Source organism: Euleptes europaea, chromosome 18, assembly GCF_029931775.1.
Source record: "Euleptes europaea isolate rEulEur1 chromosome 18, rEulEur1.hap1, whole genome shotgun sequence".
In the NCBI taxonomy this organism is placed as follows: Eukaryota; Metazoa; Chordata; class Lepidosauria; order Squamata; family Sphaerodactylidae; genus Euleptes; species Euleptes europaea.
This window is the reverse complement of record NC_079329.1, coordinates 30,795,688-30,815,781: the sequence shown is the minus strand read 5'-3', so window position 1 is coordinate 30,815,781 and position 20,094 is coordinate 30,795,688. Positions and strand designations below refer to the sequence as shown.

The 20,094-nt window shown below is 46.1% G+C and overlaps 1 protein-coding gene across 1 annotated transcript in view; it reads left to right on the top strand.

Moving 5' to 3' along the window:
- Window positions 1–4,728, top strand: part of IGFBP4 (insulin like growth factor binding protein 4) — a 65,173-nt gene extending 60,445 nt beyond the window's left edge. The window contains exon 4 of the mRNA XM_056863779.1: window positions 4,584–4,728. Coding sequence (XP_056719757.1) covers window positions 4,584–4,718 — 135 coding nt within the window. The 3' untranslated portion in view covers window positions 4,719–4,728. The remainder of the gene's footprint in view (window positions 1–4,583) is intronic.
- Window positions 4,729–20,094: the final 15,366 nt, after the last annotated feature.

Here is a 20,094-nt window from a genome sequence, read left to right as displayed (position 1 = left end):
GGTACATGCAAGAGCTGAGGAAGCATTTCAGCAGCAGCAAGCAAACAAAGGCTTTATGAAGCAAAATATTATTTGTTTCATTTATTATGTATTGACAAAAATTTTAAAAAGGTAAAGGTCCCCTGTGCAAGCACCGGGTCATTCCTGACCCATGGGGTGACATCACATCCTGACATTTACTAAGCAGACTTTTGTTTAGGGGGTAGTTTGCCAATGCCTTTCCCTGTCATCTTCCCTTTACCCCCAGCAAGCTGGGTACTCATTTTACCGACCTCGGAAGGATGGAAGGCTGAGTCAACCTTGAGCCGGCTACCTGAAACCAACTTCCGTTGGGATCGAACTCAGGTCATGAGCAGTGTTTGGACTGCAGTACTGCATCTTACCACTCTGCACCACGGGGCTCCTGTACCCCACCTTTTTGCCTTTACAAGGGCCACCAAGGCGGCTAACAATTTAAAACATATATGATAAAATTACATTATAAAGCTATTCATATCAACCCCCTTTCTGAAACATACATCATTAAAACAATTTTTAAAAGAGTTTAAAAATCAGACTTAAAATACATACAAAACTTAAAAACATTGGTTAGGAAGGAGGGATTATTGAGGGGATTCCAAACGAAACAAAGAACTCTTCACCCCGCTGGCGGAAGATGGCAACAGAAGGGGACAGACATCTCCCTGGGGAAAGAGGTCCAGAGCTTTGGTGCCACAACCAAGAAAGCCCTCTCCCAGATTGCCACCCACCTGGGGCAGGCCACCCAAAGCAGGGCCTCCAAAGATTACCATATTGGTCAGGCAGGTCCCTAAGAGATTAGGCAGTCCTTCAAGTATGTTGGTCCTAAACCATATAGGGTTTTGAAGGTCAAGACCAGCACCTTGGAGACCAAAAACAAATTGGAAGCCAGTGTACATGGGCCAAGACTGGAGTGATATGGTCTCTATGACCCACTCCAATTAGAACATAATCCATGCTGGATCAGACCAAGGCCCATCAAGTCCAGCAGTCTGTTCACTCAATGGCCAATTAACATGCTGGCTGCAGAGTTCGGTACCAACTGAAGTTTCTAAACACTTTTCAAGGGCAGCCCCATGTAGAATGTAATCTAATCTAGATGTAACCAGGGCATGCACTACAGTGCCCAGATCTTTTCTGCCCAGGAAAGGCTGCAGCTGGTTTACAGTCAAAGCTGGCAGAAGGCACTCCTGGTCACAGCTGCCACCTGTTTATCCAGCAGTACTCCTGGATCCAAGAGCACCCCCAGAATACGGACCTGTTCCTCCAAGGGGAGTGCAAATCCATCCAGAACTCGCGACACTTTAAATCCCGGGTGATACTTCCCACCCACCAGTAGCACTTCCATTTTGTTGAGATTAAGCTTGACCTGGAGTTGGGGCTAAACAGTGAAGTAGCCAAGTTTGCAGATGACACCAAATTATTTAGGGCGGTTAAAACAAAACCGGACTGTGAAGAGCTCCAGAAGGACCTCTACATACTGGAAGAATGGGCATTAAAATGGCAAATGAGATTCAGTGTGAGCAAGTGTAAAGTGATGCATATTGGGGCAAAAAATCCCAACTTCACATATACACTGATGGGATCTGTGCTGGCAGCGACAGATCGAGAAAGGGATCTTGGGGTGGTAGAGTATAGCTCAATGAAGATGTCAGCCCAGTGTGCGGCTGCTGTAAAAAAGGCAGAGTCCATGCTGGCCATAATTAGACGAGGAATAGAGAATAAAACTGCTGATATCATACTGCCCTTGTACAAATCTATGATGAGACCGCACTTGGAATTCTGTGTACAGTTCTGGTCACCACACCTAAAAAAGGATATTACAGAGCTTGAGAAGGTGCAGAAAAGAGCAACCAAAATGATTAAGGGACTAGAGCAACTGTCCTATGGGGAGCGGTTAAGACACTTAGGGCTGTTTAGCTTGGAAAGAAGGCAGCTAAGGGGTGACATGATAGAGGTCTATAAAATTATGCATGGTTTGGAGAGAATGGACAGGGAGAAGTTTTTCTCCCTCTCCCATAATACTAGAACGCGAGGTCATCTGTTGAAGCTGGAGGGTGACAGATTCAAAACACATAAAAGGAAGTATTTTTTCACACAATGCATAGTTAAATTGTGGAACCCCCTGCCCCAGGATGTGGTGATGGCTGCCAACTTGGAAGGCTTTAAGAGGGGAGTAGACATATTCATGGAGGAAAGGGGTATTCATGGCTATTAGTTAAAATGGATACTAGTCATGCTGCATCCCTATTCTCTCTAGTAGCAGAGGAGCATGCCTATTATATTGGGTGCTGTGGAACACAGGCAGGATGGTGCTGCTGCAGTCGTCTTGTTTGTGGGCTTCCTAGAGGCACCTGGTTTGCCACTGTTTAAACAGACTGCTGGACTTGATGGGCCTTGGTCTGATCCATTAGGGCCTTTCTTATGTTCTTATGAGATCTCCAGCTAGTAGCTGGAGGTAGGCAACCCTAGAGACCCAGGAGAATCAACAGTCATTTATATATAGGGTTGCCAACCTCCAGGTACTGACCCCGGAAGGATGGAAGGCTGAGTCAACCTTGAGCCGGCTACCTGAAACCGACTCCCATCGGGATCGAACTCAGGTCGTGAGCAGAGCTTGGACTGCAGTACTACACCTTACCACTCTGCACCACGGGGCTCTTATATTTGTTAGTTAACAGGTTTAAAATGGCAAGATTGGAGTCCAGTAGCACCTTTGAAACAAACAACATTTTCAGGGTGTAAGCCTTCAAGTGTCAAAGCTCCCTTCTTCAAATACAGGACTTGTCTCTGAGAAAGCAGGCTTTGACTCTAAAAAGTTTATACCCTGGACATCTTCTTGGTCTTTAAGGTGCTGCTGGACTCGAATCCTGCTCTACTACTATAGACCACCACCTGAAACTCTTCATGGGAGGTTTAAAAAGGGAGTTTCTTGGTACACTGTAATCCAAATCCCCATACCCAGACAGGACCTGTCCTTGCTCTATTGATTCATTAGCTCATGTCCTCTTGGAATGCCGCTTTTATGAGGAACTTCAATCATGTTATCTCTCTCCCTTTTTAACATAAAAATCTAATGCCTCTGTGTTTGACATAATGCCTTTTTTATTAAGCGACAGGGATCTCAAGGCTACATTGTCAGTGGCAAGATTTATTTCAGTCCTTACATCCCTCAAACATTAGATTTACGCTGCTCATGATCAATGGATCAAGGAACTTCTAAGGGATAAAGGAAAGATAATCCAAATCCGCAGTTTGAGTTTAAAGAAAAGAGCACGCACACATACAATGTGGAATTGGTTAGAAATTTAGAATCTAAATTTGGATTTGTGGAAGTTTAAATTTTTGGCATTTCCAAATTCTGTGGATGAAATTCAACTTGAAGGAATATTTAAAAACAAACAAATCTTAAATCCCAAGTTCTGCAGGTGGATTCTGAGGCAAGAATGTTAAACATCAAGCTGACAACTGTAGAAATCCCTCGCACCCCCTGCCACCCAGCAGCACTGCTATCTTAGAATGTCGGAGAGGGGAAAAATACACAGATTATATTTTTTTGCAAATAAATAACGAACGAGCAGAATATGTTTGAGGCTATCCAACAAGTGCAAGTCTGAGTGAACAGATGAATAAGCGCGTATGCTATGTGCCATGTGCTACGTGTATCTATGCTACGTGCCATGAGCTATGTGTATCTTAGAATGTCGGAGAAGGGGGAAATACACAGATTATATTTTTTTGCAAACAAATAGCAAACGAGCAGAATATGTTTGAGGCTATCCAACACGTGCAAGTCTGAGTGAACAGATGAATAAGCGCGTATGCTGTGTGGCATGTGATATGTGTATCTGTGCTATGTGCCATGTGCTATGTGTATCTTAGAATGTCGGAGAAGGGGGAAATGCACAGAATATATTTTTTGCAAACAAATAACAAAATGAGCAGAATATGTTTGAGGCTATCCAACACATGCAAGTCTGAGTGAACAGATGAATAAGCGCGTATGCTATGTGCCATGTGCTACGTGTATCTATGCTATGTGCTGTGTGTATCTTAGAATGCTGGAGAAGGGGAAAATACACAGATTATATTTTTTTGCAAACAAATAACAAACGAGCCGAATATGCTTGAGGCTATCCAACACGTGCAGGTCTGAGTGAACAGATGAATAAATGTGTATGCTATGTGCCGTGTGCTGTGTGCCATGTGCTATGTGTATTTTCGAATGCTGAAGAAGGGGAAAATACACAGATTATATTTTTTTGCAAACAAATAACAAACGAGCCGAATATGCTTGAAGCTATCCAACACGTGCAGGTCTGAGTGAACAGATGAATAAATGTGTATGCTGTGTGCCATGTGCTATGTGTGCTATGTGCCATGTGCTATGTGTATCTTAGAATGCTGAAGAAGGGGGAAATACACAGATTATATTTTTTGCAAACAAATAACAAACGAGCAGAATATACTTCAGGCTATCCAACACGTGCAAGTATGAGTGAACAGATGAATAATCGCGTGTGCTATGCGCCAGCAATGAAAGTCTCCCTCCCTTTCTTCTCCAGTGTCGCCCGGCGTTGGATGGGCAACGAGGCAAATGTTGGTGTGTGGATCGGAAAACCGGGACCAAGCTGCCAGGAAGCCTGGAGCTCAAGGGAGACCTGGACTGCCACCAGCCTACAGAGGGAGCCCAGGCGTGACTTGACTGATCAGAAGTAGACATTGGCTGTTCCTTGGTGAGCTGCCAAGGAAAGCAAAATGGTGCTGTTGGAAGAACAGATGAAATGCCAGCTGGGACATTATTACCACACTGGGGGGTATTTTCTGTGGGAGGAGGAAACAGTAAATGACAACAACGCCTACCCTCTCGGTAACTGCATTAATCCACTCATGCCGGCCAACCCACATCCTTGGGCATTTAATTGGGTAGCAACCTAAAGCCAGAGGTTTTTCTTCATGAATTTTGGAAATTACTTTTCGTTTCAGCCACCGCTGCTGACAAAAGCCCTAAAAGTTTTAATCTTAAATTCTTGGGGGGGGGGGTCTTTTGATCAAGTCCCCCCAGGTAGGGTTGCCAACCTCCAGGTACAACCTGGAAATCTCCTGCTATTACAACTGATCTCCAGCCGATAGAGATCTGGAGAAAATGGCTGCTTTGGCAATTGGACTCTATGGTATTGAAGTCACCCTTCCCCAAATCCTGCCCTTCTCAGTCTCCACCCCAAAAACTTCCCACAAGTGGCCAAGAGGGACCTGGCAAGCCTACCCCCAGGTAGACCAGTTTTTCGCTTTTAGCACAAACCACTAGAGACTAATTTCTCCTTCAAGGATTTCTGCTGAGAAATGGAAAAGAGGAACGATGGCGGGAACCTTCTCTACTGACCCCTCCCCAAATCTAAGAAGGCCAAACAGCTGATGATCCACCTCCTTCCCCTTCCTCCCACCCCATCCAGGGCACTCTCCTGCTATTACAACTGATCTCCAGCCGATAGAGATCAGTTCACCTGGAGAAAATGGCCTCTTTGTCAATTGGACTCCATGGCATTAAAGTCGCTCCCCTCCCAAAACCCCGCCCTCCTCAGGCTCTGCCCCCAAAATCTCCAGGTATTTCCCAACCCATAACTGGCAACCCTAACTGAAATGCTCAGAGCACCCTAGGCTGGTTTGGCTTCCAGCTTCCAGCCTCCAGCACAGCTGGAATTAAATACATTTGCGAGCTTGTTGTATTGGGTAGAAGCTCAAAGCATGACTGGGAAGACCATGGATTCAAATCACTATTCAGCTCACTGGGTGACTGGGTCAGTTATGGCTTGTCCAGAATTCCTTCTTAAAAACTGTCCAGAAAAAGATATCAAAGTGAGAGCTCTGGCAACCGCATATCGTTCTCTTAACCAAGGCATTCCCTGGGAGCAGAGTCTTCATTGCCCGATCAGAAAAGTAATGTGGTGCTGCCCTTGCTGGATTAAACCACTTCAGACGGCAGGGTAAGCAATTGCATGTTTGAATTCTGTCATATCTATAAACTCTCCGTATGTAGGGAAAAAATAGCACGTTAGGCAGAACGCTGACCAAACGCTCTGCTTCCTAACTCAGAGAGTTTTCTTAGTTTTTACATGGGAGAACATTCAAATATGCAATCCCCTCACCCTCCATTCTAGAGTGATACAGTCCAACAAGGGTGTGCACAGTTCTTAATAAAGTTCTCGATCATCTGAAATCCAAGTGTTCCAAAATTGCTGACTGGCAGATCACAGCATGCAATCGTGACTGTCTCCACACATGTACAATCTCTTGACTATATTGCCAGCAACATTAAGGGGCTGGTGACATTTTGCACTAATGCAGCGGCTGGCTCAGCCCATCCTCAACACTTAGTTACCGGCGCAGCAAGACTTAGCATCAGGCCACAACACACAGTAACCATGACAATATATGCACAGCACTTACAGTATATAGTCAAGATTTTAAAGTGATATCTAGGGTTGCCACTGCCAGCCCCAAGCTGGCCATTGGCGAGAGACGGGTGGGGAGCAGAGATTGCCAAAATAGGTGTGGCTCAATGGGATGATGTCACTTCTGGGTGGTGATGTCACTTCGTTGCATGGCACTCTAGAATTCCCCTGAAACTCTGTGGTGAAAACCACAGAGTTTCAGGGGAATCCTAGAGCGTCACTGGACACATTGCTGTTGACCTGAAAGTGACATTACTGTATTGAGCAATGCCAATCCCCACCATTTCCCCTTCCCCCTCTGCTACAGTAAACATCAGTGGGGGATGGGGCAGTGCCAGCAGGAGTTGTGGCACTACATTGGGGGGGAGGAATACATTTTCCCCAGGCACAATCATTGCTATGGCATATGATTTCCATGCAGTGTATGGTATTACAACTACAACCAAGCAGATCTTGCTTATTTCTTGCAATGAAGTTTGTGAAATACAACATATGCTTTGCTGCATTGTGAGTTTCGATTATGTGCTCGATGGCTGTGTGTTCCCTGCTGTATAATTTCAGCACCGCAGCACATGCAGGCTTGGTTTCTAAGCGTGAAGATCAGCTAAATTCCTGTCCCCCGGCCATTATTAAATCTTTTTCCAATGCTCCCTGCTGTCCTTCTGCCCGTTACATGGAGGCTCATTATCATGCTACTAGTGCTGGATTGGAGCTTACAGGACTATCAGGCTAAGAATAAAATGCATTTGGGGGCACATTCATTCTGATGAGGCAGCAAGGTTCTAAAATGCAGACGTTGCCGTGTGTTTTTGATGTGCTGAAACCTAGCCGTAAGAGGAAATGCAAAGAGCATTAAACAGTTTTGTGAATAACACTTGAAAACCTATTTGGAACAAATGTGAAATTTTGTTTTCCCATAATCAAGGTAGTATTGGCATGCTGCACCCTCCAAGAAACACACACCTAAACCTGGTTATAATGAGATGGTTTCCACCAAAACAGTCATTGGCTCAATATTCCCTTCTGTCTATCAACGCTGGCATTTCCTTGGGACCAGCTACAACATCACAAAACAGCAAGTTCTCAAGTTCCCAGCATTCCATTCGACAGCCTGTATTTAGAAATGAAGCGATTGAGGCCTACGCATGACGCATGGTAGCCGTTGACCCACATTCCTCTGCTACCATCTTGAACACATGAAGCTGCCTTATACTGAATCAGACCCTTGGTCCATCAAAGTCAGTGTTGACTACTCAGACCGGCAGCGGCTCTCCAGGGTCTCAGGCAGGGGTCTTTCACATCACCTACTTGCCTGGTCTCTTTAACTGGAGATGCCGGGGATTGAACCTGGGACCTTCTGCAGGCCAAGCAGAGGCTCAACCACTGAGCCACAGCCCTTCCCCTCCATCTTAGCAAATGAAGACATGCCATGTGATGGTACCACCTTCACATGAGGCTTCCTTATGCTGAACCAGACCATTGGTCCGTCAGAGTCACTGTTGTTTACTCCAACTGGCAGTGGTTCTCCAGGCTTCTAGGTAAAGGTCTTTCACATCACCTACTACCGGATCCTTTTAAGAGCCAGCGTGGTGTGCTGGTTAAGAGCGGTGGTTTGGAACAGTGGACTCTAATCTGGAGGACCGGGTTCGATTCCCCACTCCTCCACATGAGCGGCGGAGGCTAATCTGGTGAACTGGGTTGTGGTTTCCCAACTCCCACGCATGAAGCCAGCTGGGTGGCCTTGGGCTTGTCACAGCTCTCTCAGCCTCACCTACCTCACAGGGTGTCTGTTGTGGGGAGGGGAAGGGAAGGTGATTGGAAGCCGGTTTGATTCTTCCTTAAGTGGTAGAGAAAGTCGGCATATAAAAACCAACTCTTCTTCTTTAACTGGAGATGCTGGGGATTGATCCTGGGACTTTCTGCATGCCAAAAAGACACTGTACCACTGATCTACAGCCTCTCCCTTCAAACTGCTCCTTCCTCACATACTCAGCAAGCAAAATTCTGACACAATACCAGGCACTGGTGTTTTGTTTTGTTTCACTACACATTACTGGGGAGATAAGGGTCAGCTACAGCCACACGTCTCCTTTTTACACGTGTGTGCAGTCATTCTTTGATGGTCTCTCCTCTCATGAGATTCAAAAGGAGGGCAGATCCACGTAGTATATCATACCTGCGGCAAACCGCTTCTGTGTGGTGACTCTCCTGGTCTTGCAATGGTTATGAGGCTTTTTGTGCGCAATCAATGCAGCAAATTTCTGCTTAATACGTTAATTTTTTTAAATTGCTGTGAATTTTACAGCTCTTAATCATTTTTTTAAAATTTGTAAAGTTATTATTGTTGTACATTGAGCAGTTCTGGGGAAAGCTATTTATAAAGACTACAAATAAATGACTTTTTAAAAATGTCCACTTTCCACACCTGTGCCTTCAGGAAAGTCCTGCTCCACGCACCTCGGGATGATCTGCATAGTGAGCTGCATTAGATTTTATAGTGAGATAAGGAGAATTATCACAAAGAAAGGGTTTCCCAGGGTGGTAAAGTAACCAGGTTACATGAATTTTGCCCTGTCAGTTAATGTGAATGAATGTATCACTGGTTTTTTTTGCATAAAAAGAAGTCTGGTGTGTGTCGGGGATTTAACGAAGGTATCTCAATGTTTCTTTAAACAGCCATGGATGTTTCCTGAACAGGAATAACAGGGGTGGGGTGTGTGAGAGAGAGAAACAGCAGCTTTTGATTTTGGAACTGGCAGAGAGAATTTCTAGCTGAACTGAACTCAAACTGGAGGCTGTTCTGCCTGCGAAAGCAAGTGCTTATTTGCCTCCACGTATGTTCCACTTGTATATTTGTAAATAAAGCAATTATGACAAAAAGACACCCCGAAGTCTCCGGTCTTCTTTCATCCAAGGGAAACGAAAACCTGGTGGCTCTGCCCCTGGAACTCCTCACCACTTGTGGAAATGAGGAGCTTGCAATATACTCTTCGCCAAAGAGCAGGAAGCTCAGAGCTTCCTTTCCGGAGGAATTTCCTCTGGCAAAGAGAGTGCTTCGGTCTTACAATGACTCTGTAAATGTAACAAAACAATGAACCTGGGACTTTCTGCATAAAAGGTGTCCCTATTAAAACAAAGCTATAGTCCTAGCTTCAGAGGTCCCGATGTGTCCCCTCATGGCGACCTTATGAATCAATGTCCTCCAAAACATCCTATCCGTAACAGCCTTGCTCAGGTCTTGCAGACTGAGGGCCGTTTATAGAGTCAACCCATCTCTTCCTTTATAGAGTCAACCCATCTCTTCCTTTATAGAGTCAACCCATCTCTTGTTGGGTCTTCCTCTTTTCCTGCTGCCTCCAACTTTTCCTAGCATGATTGTCTTTTCCAGTGACTCTTGTCTTCTCATAATGTGACCAAAGTATGACAGCCTCAATTTAGTCATTTTAGCCATGGCACCCATTAAAACCTTTTTTTTTTGCCTCCTGCCAAGCGTTTTTGGGAAGCGGGTAGGGCCAGGTAGGGATTTTGCCCAGCAGGGATTCTGACTACTGGAGATTTGATTGGCTGTGCTTTAAAATGTTGCTTTGGCAGCAGCTGCCACCATAGCACCATAGCACAAGAATCTGCACTGTGTTACTGAGAAGCTGTGGCAAACATTTTGTGGCTCTGCCTCCTGCAGCAACCATTTTGTTGCTGTGCTCACCATGCTGTGTCAGAATTCCAGATGTGCTCACAGGCTCAAAAAGGTTGGGGACCCCTGGACTAGAGAGACTTAGGCTGGGCCATAAAGATCCTTAAGTGACACTGAGTCAGCCACCGTCTGTCTGCCTAATTGTTCTCACAGGGTGGCCACAAGAATAAAATGCGAGAATCCCACATATGTTGCCTTGAGCTCCTTGGAGGACAGGAAATATAATAATGGACCTCTGTTTTCTATGCACTCAAAAAGCAAAACCAAGACATGTCAGTCTTTCATGTTGATGAAAGCAGCAACAGCAAATATTTAAGGCCAAATCTATTGCAAGTTGCAGATGTATACCCTCTGGGATTTTAACCATGCTTCTCTGAGCCTTTAATAGCTACATGACAGGCAGAAATTCAATAGCCAACACATTCCCTATCACTGCAGTAAATTCTGTTATCACCCGGCAAATTCTGTCACACTCACAAGATCTGTATGTTTAAAGAGGCTGTGCTGACAGCCACCTAGCATCACACATCCCCTAATTTTAAGATAGTTCTGTGCTTTGTAACCCTTTCCATGCTGGGTTAGAACAGTGCTACCTCCTACGGTAGCCATCCTCCAGAAGGAGATGAATTACTGAAGTTATCCCGCTATTACAACTGATCTCCAGGCGACAGAGATCAGTTCACCTGGAGAAAATGACCGCTATGGAAGGTGGACTGTATGGCGTTATACCCCACTGAAGACCCTTGTCAGGCTCCACCCCCAAAATCTCCAGGTATTTCCCAACCTGAAGCTGGCAACCCTATCGCCTCTGTTTCCGCATCCTTCTTGGAACTGAAATGGAATTCAAATCTGGGATTTGGATTTCCCAAATCCAAGTACTATGCACATAGCTTGCTCACACTAAGTCCTCAAGTGTTTGAAGTTATTCTTGAAATGCAGAACCCGTATTCTAAATTAACTGATTACTTTTGCATTCTGAATGTTTTCGCTTCCTTGCAGCCCTGAGAGGCTTAGTTAAAGGCCAGTTCATACAACATACAGTCACATGCTTTGAACATGCATGCTGCATTGATAAGTGGTGGCTGGCATGTTTAACTGAGCCATTACAGATCAAAGCCACAGAGAGAACTGTGTTCTTTTAAAAATCATCTAAGTAGTACAAGGTAGGCTACTTTTCAATGGAGTGCCCTAGGGTTGCCAACCTCCAGGTGAGGCCTGGAGATCCCCCAGGACTACAACTGATCTCCAGACTGCAGGGGTCAGTTCCCCTGTAGAAAATGACTGCTTTGGAGGGTGGACTCTATGGCATAGAGAGCCAGTAGCAGTTAAGAGTGCTGGATTAGTGACTGGGAGACCCAGGTTCAAATCCCCACAAATGCCACAGAAGCTTGCTGGGTGACCTTGGGCCAGTCACCCACACTTCGCTTAACCTACCTCACATGGCTGTTTGTGAGGATAGAGATGGAGGAGAGGAGAATAACTTAAGCCACTCTGAGGAGAAAGGCAGGGTACAAATGAATTAGATAATAAAAAAAATAATTATACTCCGCTGAGGTCTGTCCCCTACACAAACCCTGCCCTCCCCAGGATCCACCCCCAAATCTCCAGGAATTTCCCATGTCAGAGTTGGTAACCCTCAGCCTCCATTCCACACCCCAAATCTGACAAAGGGAATTCTGGATGGGTTTAGTTAGTTTTTGTTGTTTGTATGATTGAGAAAAAAAATAGACTTTTGCTGAACTTGTATCAAAGTTACAGCAATAGTGGAGGTGCATACACGCACGCACACACACAAAATTTATGTCTCTCCCCCCTATATTTGCTCCCAATTAATAATGAAGATTATGGAGGCCTTCATACTGGAATCCTTCATTTTAACGACTCCTCCATTTGGGAATGACGTGCTGATAAGATAAATGTCCTCTCCAGCTGCTCCCTCGTTTTCTTGGCAAGTCAGCCAAGGGCTCTCGGGCGGTTTGTTCCACCACCATCCCGCCCCACCTTTCTGGTAGGACTCGGCCGATAAAAGCACAGCAAAAGCTGTGGACGGCGCAGGCATCTGGCCAAGGGCCCCATCAGCATGGATGCTGAACCAAAGCCAGCAGCTGGCTAGCTTTTCTCCCTTCACCTCTGGCAGGCTGTCCTGCCTCCTTGGGCATATCAGTTTTCCCGAAAAGAGAAGGACCAAGAGGAGAGGAGACGGTGAGATCATAGAGCTACAGAGGCAGGGGCAGAAAGAGAGGTTGTGAAAGCATGCAGCTGTCCCCCTTGCAAACAGATCTCTTTCAGAAGTAGTGGAATAGTGTGTGTGTGGGTGTACAAATGTGTCTGTCCTTTTTAGATGTCGCAATAACATGTACCGTGAGCATGGAGATTTTGGTGGTGGAGCCTGGGGAGGGAGGAGAGAGACTATAACCATTTATCTCCAGACGACCAAGATCAGAACCTCTGGAGAAAATAGCTGCTTTGGAGGATAGACTCTGTGGCATTACACATGAGGTCCCTCCTCTCCTAAACCCCACCCTCCTCAGGCTCCACCCCTAAAATCTCCAGGAATTTCCCAACCCAGAGTTGGCAACCCTAATAACAGAGGCACATACTAACCATAACACTCCCAATGTGCAAGGTCAACATTTTCGGTGAACAGGGGCAGTGCACATATTTCAGTACCTCTGAACTGACTACTGGATCTTGCGGGTTCATGTTTATGTGAACCAATGTTCACGTTTATGTATGCCAATGGTGAATGCATGCGCTGTTCAGGGCTAGCCAAAGGCAACATAGATTGCCTGTTAAAAAAGCTCCATTGGACACCAGTTAGTTTCTGAGTTCAATTCAAGGTGCTGGTTATGACTTTAAAGCTCTTCATGGTCTAGGACCCACATATCTAAAGACCGGGCCTCCCCACATGGACCCCAGTCTTCTGGTTGCCACGTTCTAATTGATTCCCTGCTTAAGCTGGCTCATTTGGCATCTACTAGAGCTCGTTCCTTCTCTGCAGGGGCTCCCACTTTGTGTAATGGAAGAAATACTGAGGAAGAAATACTGAATAGCACAGCTAAGAAGAGTACCTCCACATATGGTTGCCAGCTCCAGGAAATACCTGGAGATTTTGGGGGTGGAGCCTGAGGAGGGTGGGGATTGGGGAGGGTCGGGTCTTAAATGGGGTATAATGTGATAAAGTCCACCTTCCAAAGCAGCCATTTTCTCCAGGTGAACTGACCTCTGTCACCTGGAGATCAGTTGTAATCCCAGGAGATCTCCAGCCACCACCTGGAGGTTCAACCCAAATTCACACAGAAACCATATTATCTACGAAATCACAATTATATTCCAATATTTGAATCTACAACCTAGTAGTAAGTACAACAAACATAGTCGAGCAACATATAGAAATATACAAACAAGATGGTTACACATCAAAACCCACAAGAGTGAGAATACAAGTAAGTATACAAATGTCTAATTCTAATATATATATATGTCTAATAATGTTTCTTTCTTTCATAGCAGGATAAAGGTTCATCAGATGTCAGACAGGCGAGGAAGACGGCCGTTTGTGTTCTTCATCAGTTCCTCTACCTTAATTTATTCAGTTGTTGTATATTTCCTTTAGCCTATAAGTTATAGATATAACCCCCCCATGGGTAGAATCTGGTCCTTCTGCCTAAACAGGCTAGTCAAGTCAATCGAAATTCAGAGGTTCCCTGTAGGGTAGAGGAAATGATCCTGTGAGCATCTCTCCACTAGGCCAGCCTGAACGAGCAGCTGCTTTTCATAATGGTTAGAGTGGCAGGCTAGGATCTAAGAGACCCAAATTCGAATTCCCCCTCTCTGCCATGAAAGCTTGCTGGGCGCCTTTGGTGGGGTTGCCAACCTCCAGGTGGTGGCTGGAGATCTCCTGCTCTTACAACTGATCTCCAGGCGATAGAGATCAGTTCCCCTGGAGAAAATGGCAACTTGGCAATTGGACTCTATGGCATTGCAGTCCCTCCCTTCTCCAAACCCTGCCCTCCTCAGACTCCACCCCCAAAATCTCCAGGTATTTCCCATCCTGGGGCTGGCAACTTTAACCCTTGGGCCAGTCAGACACCCACAGCCTCACTTACCTCACAGGGTTGTTGTGAGGCTAAAATGGAGGAGAGGAGACTGATATCAACTGCTTTTGGTCCCCTTTAGTGAGAAAGGCGAAGTAGAGAGCCAGAGTGGTGTAGTGGTTAAGAGCAGTGGTTTGGAGTGGTGGACTCTGCTCTGGAGAACCGGGTTTGATTCCCAGCTCCTCCACATGAGCGGCGGAGGCTAATCTGGTGAACTGGATTTGTTTTCCCACTCTTCCACATGAAGCCAGCTGGGTGACCTTGGGCTAGTCACAGTTCTCTCAGCCCCACCTACCCCACAGGGTGTCTGTTGTGGGGAGGTGAAGGGAAGGGGATTGTAAACTGGTTTGAGTCTTCCTTAAGTGGTAGAGAAAGTTGGCATATAAAAACCAACTCTTCTTCTTCTTCTTCTTCTTCTTCTTCTTCTTCTTCTTCTTCTTCTTCTTCTTCTTCTTCTTCTTCTTCTTCTTGAAACAAAGTAAATAAATAAATAAATCTGCTCTCATCTGGGCCTCTAAGTCAGAGTAGATGAGAGGACTATTATCAGCAAAAGGGCCTTGCTCAAACAGCCCAGGGCCAACTCAGACTTAGGTGTTATCAAGCCGCAAACCACTTTAAAGCAAACACATTTCTTTGCAAGTAAAACCAGTATGGTGTTTTTGAAGTACTTCCAACAGGATAAAGTCCATATTATACTCTTTCTCCCATCCACCAAAGTCTTCAGAAGCAGCAGTTATTTATGCAGCTACTTCAAACGACCAAGCTAGACGAGATTCAGCTGGCGCAATGGCGGTGCAGGAAAATAAACCTTTGCAGCCATCGCCGCCACCTCATAGGCCTGCAAATGGGTCCTACAACTCGCTCTGTCAGATTCATCCCAAGTCTTCTGCCAACAGTCACCTCCCAATCTGCTTCATGTGTCCGTCCGTCCCCCTTGCTTCCTCATACAGGCTGAGTATCCCTTATCCAGACTGCTTGGGATCCGAAGTCGTCCGTATTTCAGATCTTTCCGTAAGTTGGAATATTTTGGAATGTTTGCATATACATAGAATCATAGAATCATAGAGCTGGAAGGGACCATCAGGGTCATCTATCCCAACCCCCTGCACAATGCAGGGAATTCACAACTACCTCCCCCCCCACACCCCTAGTGACCCCTACTCCATGCCCAGAAGATGGCCAAGGTACCCTCCCTAGGGTTGCCAAGTGGTGGTGGGTAAAAGCCCGCCAATCCACTGGGCTGCCTGCCGGCCAGCTGATGACCACCGGGCACTGCGGGCTTGCACGTGCACACACATGCACACATAGAGTGCGTGGAAACCATAGAGTTTTGGCTGAGATCGCTAGAGCCGAGATCGCTAGAGTGTCTGTGTCGCTTCTGGGTAAACCCGGACATGACATAGGTGTGTCTCGCCAGGCCCGTGCGCACATCGAGCACTGCAGCCACGGCCCCAGAAAGCTCCTGCCGGTGGAGTTATGGGGCCTGGCAAGCCTAGCCCTCCCTCTTATGATCTGCCTAAAGTCATAGAATCAACATAATGAGATATCTTGGGGATGGAACCCAAATTCATTTATGTTTTAATATACACTTTATACACATAGCCTGAATGCAATTTTAAACAATATTTTAATAATTTTGTGTACCCTGAACCATCAGAAAGCAAAGGTGTAACTACCTCACCAGAATACCTGTATCAGCTGTTAAAGAAGAGCAACAACAAAGAACCTAACAACAGCAGGCTTTCAGTTTCCACCTACGATGCAGTGGGGACTGCATTTTATTTTTGTAGGTGAGAGGAAACATTGAAAGCAGGCAGCATGGATCTGCCCACATGTCGGCTCGAAGGGTCCAGTTCTCGGATCAGTCCAGATATGGGATGACCGGATAAGGGATACTCTACCTCTATAACGTGCAGTCAGTGGCACTCCAAAGAAGAAGAAGAGTTGGTTTTTATATGCCGACTTTCTCTACCACTTAAGGGAGACTCAAACTGGCTTACAAGCACCTTCCCTTTGTTGGAATATCTATCGTACTGATATTCCGAGTATTTAGCAGAGTGCATTAAGCTTAGCAAACAGCAGAAGCTTACTCATGCATGCGTGCGTGAAAAATAAATGAGAGCATCAGTCGTTTGCTCTAATCAAACTAAAGTACATTTATTGTAGAAATACACTTTGGATAGGAAAGGACAAACAGGGTCCCCTATCCGAATCTACCTTGCTAGTTCCCTAGATATAAGAGGTAATCTGCCTTCCACTCCATCTTGGGGTGAGAAGGCCTGAGCGCAGGAGCGCTCGGCTCTAGCAGCTTGCTTGGATGAGGGCAAAAGGGAAGAGAGAGCGAGGGGAAATTTCCCTGACAATATATCTCTAAACATCAAAGGGGACAGGAAATGAGGGTGAGGTGTGTAACAGGAGACTACCCCCTCCATGGGACTCTCTGGTCAATTCCCCCCCTCTGAATGTGGAGGCAAGTTACACCGTTAAGAAGGGCAGATTTTCCAACACCCTTCCCCTCCCCACAACAGACACCCTGCGAGGTAGGTGGGGCCGAGAGAATGTGACTTGCTCAAGGTCACCCAGCTGGCGTTGTGTGTAGGAGCGGGGAAACAAATCCAGCTCACCAGATTAGCCTCCGCCGCTCATGCGGAGGAGTGGGGAATCGAACCCGGTTCCCCAGATCAGAGTCCACCGCTCCAAACCACCGCTCTTAACCACTACACCACACAAAGAATGGAAGAGGATGCCAAGGAGTGACCCTGTCTGTGGCCCCAGCCAGGCCGTTATTCCATGTGGCTACAAGGGCCTTAAACAGCCACCCACGCCCCATGTCATGAGAACGGGACTCACTGTGGAGTGGAATGGGAAAATATCTGACAACTTCCCCGCTTCAGTTTGATCCCATCCATTACAATCTGATTTATACTGTTGTTATTAGGAACAGTAGAGCAGATGTTTTACATTTAGGAAGCCCCATTTGAAGCACCAGGGCCAGAAAAGATCTCTGCTTGAACCCTTTGTCAGCCACTGCTGCTCTGACGAGGCCAAAGATTCTCAGACTTTCTACTCTCATGGAGCTCTTTCCATAGTGATTCATCTGCCAATAACCTCCCGAACTTTATACAAGGACCTGGGGAGTAACTTAGGCCAGCACATATTCAGTTCAGCAAAGGCACTGGCCAAACGGGGTCATTTGCCTTAAAATTCACCCAACACTCTGCCGTAGATATACAGTGCAGAGGAAGAATGGTACTTGTGGGACAGCAGTCTCAGAGCTCCATCTACATGTTGCAAAGTCCCCGTGTTTGTTGAGGAACAACATGAGGGCTTTGATCGCAGAGGAAGAATGGTATGGGGAGGGGCTGTGGCTCAATGGTAGAGCATCTGCTTGGCATGCAGAAGGTCCCAGGTTCAACCCCTGGCATCTCCAGTTAAAGGGACTAGGCAGGTAGGTGATGTGAAAGACCCCTGCCTGAGACCCTGGAGAGCCGCTGCTGGTCTGAGTAGACAATACTGATTTCAATGGACTGAGTAGACAATACTGACTTCAATGGATTCAGTATAAGGCAGCTTCATGTGTTTATGTGTACTGGTGGGACAACTGTCTCAGAGCTCCATCTACGTTACAAAGTCCCAGTGTTTGTTGAGGAACAACTTGGGGGCTTTGATCGCAGAGGAAGAATGATACTTGTTTGACAACTCAGAGCTCCATCTACACGTTACAAAATCCCTGTCTTTGTTGAGGAACAACACGAGGACTTTGACTGCAGAGGAAGAATGATACTGGTGGGACTAGTTGTGTTTTTGGCTCCAACTACTTGTTACAAAGCACTTCATATCACACAATCGCAGTTTTGTGCCTCCCAGATGCACACACTAGTTCTTTTCTACTTGCGACCACAGCAAATAGGGAGAAGCAGATTTATCACCCTGTCCCATTGCCCTATGGAGCCATTATTGGCTCTGTTGTGAGCCAGAGCTACAGGTAAACATGGCTACATGTTAGTGACATGGTTTTTACAACGGATCCAATAGCAGATGCAAAAAGAGCATGCTGTGGTTAGAAACAGACGAAAGCTCATCTGGGAAGCTGGTCTGGAAGATACACAACTCCCATTAGACGTGTGCTACAAAGTTCCCAAGAAACCCAGATGGAGCCACATATGACCACCTTTCTCACTCATGAGATTTCACTAGGCATTGATCAAATGCTTTTAAACGCAATAAGCTCAAAAAAACCCTTCCTCTTCTTTAAAGAAAACAAATATGAAAACTTGAGATTCTCATAATGCTGACCTCGGGCACCCTCAACTAATATCTCAGTGCTCCCACAAAACCACAGTTCCCATACAGTCCTGCCTATAATAAGTAGCAGGAGAGTGCAGACATCTTTTTATAATAACTTCAGATAGCAAGGTAACAATCTTAAAATGGGCTTTTATTTTTTTGTGTTGGAGGGGCATGTAAGTGCATCAAATACCTCAAACACAGGGCATGCGCCATGCAGCCCATTCCTGAAGGGGGGCAGTTATGCAGTGGCTGAGAGAAGCGCAGCCACACCACCTCTGCAGAGGCTTCCCTGCTAGAATAAAGGGGGAAAATGCTCGTTAAAAATTAAAAAGTGAAAAATAGTCCCGTTGCTTTTAGTGAGGCTATGCCAGCAAAATAGCTGGTGCAGCAATGGCGCAGCATGATGGGTTGTTCCCAGGGCGAAAGAAGTTAGGAAGCTGCCTAAAGGCAGCTGCCCCCCATCCCCCAGTAAAGCCCCATGAACACCTCCCAGGATGCCGGCACAGGGAGATACCCCAGGGATATGCTGGTGGGCAGCCGTGCCCGCATCTGAGAGCCACTCTACCGCCACAGTCCAGAAAAACCATGTAAGTTGCCCTACTCCGGTGTCCATGCCAGTTTGCACGGCGCAAATGGCACGGATGCTCACGTAGGGGTCATGCTGGCTCCTATGGATGTCCCCCCCCTCAGGATCCCATGCTTAACAATCTGAGAGCTAGAGAAGCAGAATGTGCCCTATTTTACTGGACTAGTATACCTGAAGTAGTAAGATTGCCAGGTCCTTCTTCGCTTTGGGAGGAAGGTTTTTGGGGCGGAGCCTGAGGAGGGCGGGGTTTGGGGAGGGGAGGGGACTTCAATGCCACAGAGTAACAATTGCCAATGCAGCCATTTTCTCCAGGTGAACTGATCTCTATCGGCTGGAGATCAGTTGTAATAGCAGGAGATCTCCAGCTAGTACCTGGAGGTTGGCAACTACTGAATTAGTGCAAGAAAAGGAAGCCCCAAAACGACATCACATTGGTGTCACTGAAAGAGAAAAGGATGAAGTTGGGGAGGATTACTTTAACTGGTTATTCTAAGTTGAGACAGCCTACCCTTTAGAGCAGTGGTTCCCAAGCTTTTTCTGGCCATGCCCCACCTAAGCATCTCCAAAATCCTGATGCCCTCCCTGTGACATTGTCACCAGCTGATCGCTGTGTACATTCTGATTTTAATTTTAAAAATGTGTATGTCACAATATATATATTTATATACTGTATATGAGGCCCCTAGAACCATAAGAAATGCAAAAAAAGTCACTGTTAAGAACTCATTCTCGAATTGCCCACCTTAAAAATCAAATTGCCCCCCTGTGGGGCGTGTGCCCCACGTTGGGAACCACTGCTTTAGAGGCAGGCCATTGCAACTGAAATGAAGTCAAAGATCAGTTTTCCTTCCAGGCTATAGAATTCCTTCAAGCTTTAGAATCTGTGTCAAGGTTTTACTGATTCTTCAATACTCAAGAATCTAAAAATCATAAAAACCTGCAATTTGTCAAAATAATTTT